Genomic DNA, 1,629 nt, shown 5'->3' on the forward strand with positions numbered 1-1,629 from the left:
GACAACACGCTGCACCTCTGGGAGATCTACCAGAAGGAGGGCTGCTCCCACCTGGAGGAGACCCGCAGCTTCGGCCTCCCGGCGCGCCCCGGGTTCGGCACCGCTAAGTTCTCCTCCTCCTCCGCGCTTGGCTGGGGCCGGGGGGGGGGACACACGGGGCTCCTGTTCCATTTTGTTCCCCCCGGGGGGTGACCCCGCTGTCGCTGTGGGCGTCGATGCTCGGCCGCCTTGGAGCTGGGGCGGCGGCAGGCGAGGTCTGCCAGAGTTTACACCCGGCTCCGGCGTCGTGCCGGGGTGGGGCTTGGCCGCGGCGCTGCCGGCTGCGAGGCTTTGTGCTTGCTGTTTGGCTCGAGGAGGGAGGAAAGAAAAAGAAAAAAAGGTGGGGACGGAGCACGGCGACCCCGCTGCATGGGAGCGTTGGGGCAGAGCCGCCTCCCGTGCGGGGGACGCGGCTCCCAGCCTCCGGACACCTGGGGGAGCGATAAGGGCACCGGGCTGGGAACGGCGCGGGGGAGCGGGCATCGCCTCTAGCAGGGAGGTTTGCTCTCAGCTCCGCGAGCTGCGGGTCGGGAAGTGCAGCCCTGCACCCGGGGTGTCAACAACGGCTGAGGAATCGCCCGTTAGCGTGGCGGCCGGACGGCCCGGCTGCTGTCCCCAAGCGTCGTCCCCGTCCTCGTGGGACAGCAGCTGGGGTGATGCTGGAGCGGGACGGAGGGGTTCGGGGGTCTCTGCCCGCTGCTGACGCGGCCCTGCCGCCCCCGCAGCTGCTCCCCCAGCATCACGCGGGTGACGGTGATCCTGCCCATGGCCCTGGGCGCCGTGGCCTGCCTGGGCACCGAGGGCGGCGCGGTTTACTTCGTCACGCTGCCCGGCCTCGTGCTGCTGGAGGACAAAACCCTCTTCCAGGACGAGATCCTGCAAAGGTGAGCGTTGGCCCCGCACCCCAAACTTGCCATCCCCGGCCCCTCCTGACCCCGTTGTTGTTGTCCCCCCCCCCCCCATTGCGCAGCGTGCCCGATGAGTACCGCTGCGGGAAGGCGCTGGGGCCGGTGGAGTCCATCCAGGAGCACCCCCGCGACGCCGGCAGGCTCCTCATCGGGTACAGCCGCGGGCTGGTGGCCCTGTGGGACCAGAGCACGCGCGCCGTCCAGCATCTCTTCCTGGGGAACCAGGTACCTGGGCTGGGACGGCCCCGGGGAGATGGGGGGGCTGCAGCCTGTCCCCTGGGTTTTGAGCCCCCCCCCCCCCGCCCCTCGTTGCGCCCTGCAGCAGCTGGAGAGCCTGGCCTGGGAGCACAGCGGGAAGAGCATCGTCAGCTCGCACAGCGACGGCGGCTACATGGTGTGGGCGGCCGGCGGCGGCGGGCAGAGGACCCAGCAGCCCGTCCTGTCCACCATCCCCTACGGTGCGTGGGCTTCGGGGGAGGGGGGGGGAGAGACCCGGGGGCTCGTGTGGGCGTTGTAACAGCGGTGTCATCTTCATTGCAGGTCCCTTCCCCTGCAAAGCCATCAACAAGATCCTGTGGCGGACCTGCGAGTCGGGGTAGGCGACGGGGACGCCGGGTGCTGGAGGAGGTTTGGTGCGGGGCTGGTGGTCCCCGGAGGTGCGGGCTCTGACCCCTCTGCTCCC

At 70.7% G+C, this 1,629-nt stretch overlaps 1 protein-coding gene across 1 annotated transcript; it reads left to right on the forward strand.

The window, feature by feature from the left end:
- Window positions 1-6: 6 nt before the first annotated feature.
- On the forward strand, window positions 7-1,546 carry LOC118157926 (lethal(2) giant larvae protein homolog 1-like). The gene is made up of 5 exons (XM_035312463.1): window positions 7-92; window positions 765-923; window positions 1,010-1,172; window positions 1,270-1,405; window positions 1,488-1,546. Exons 2-5 carry the CDS (start codon window positions 805-807, stop codon window positions 1,544-1,546), a joined length of 477 nt encoding a protein of 158 aa, XP_035168354.1. The 5' UTR covers window positions 7-92; window positions 765-804.
- The last annotated feature ends 83 nt before the right edge of the window (window positions 1,547-1,629 follow it).

Source organism: Oxyura jamaicensis, assembly GCF_011077185.1.
Source record: "Oxyura jamaicensis isolate SHBP4307 breed ruddy duck chromosome 14 unlocalized genomic scaffold, BPBGC_Ojam_1.0 oxy14_random_OJ70367, whole genome shotgun sequence".
NCBI classification, from domain to species: domain Eukaryota; kingdom Metazoa; phylum Chordata; class Aves; order Anseriformes; family Anatidae; genus Oxyura; species Oxyura jamaicensis.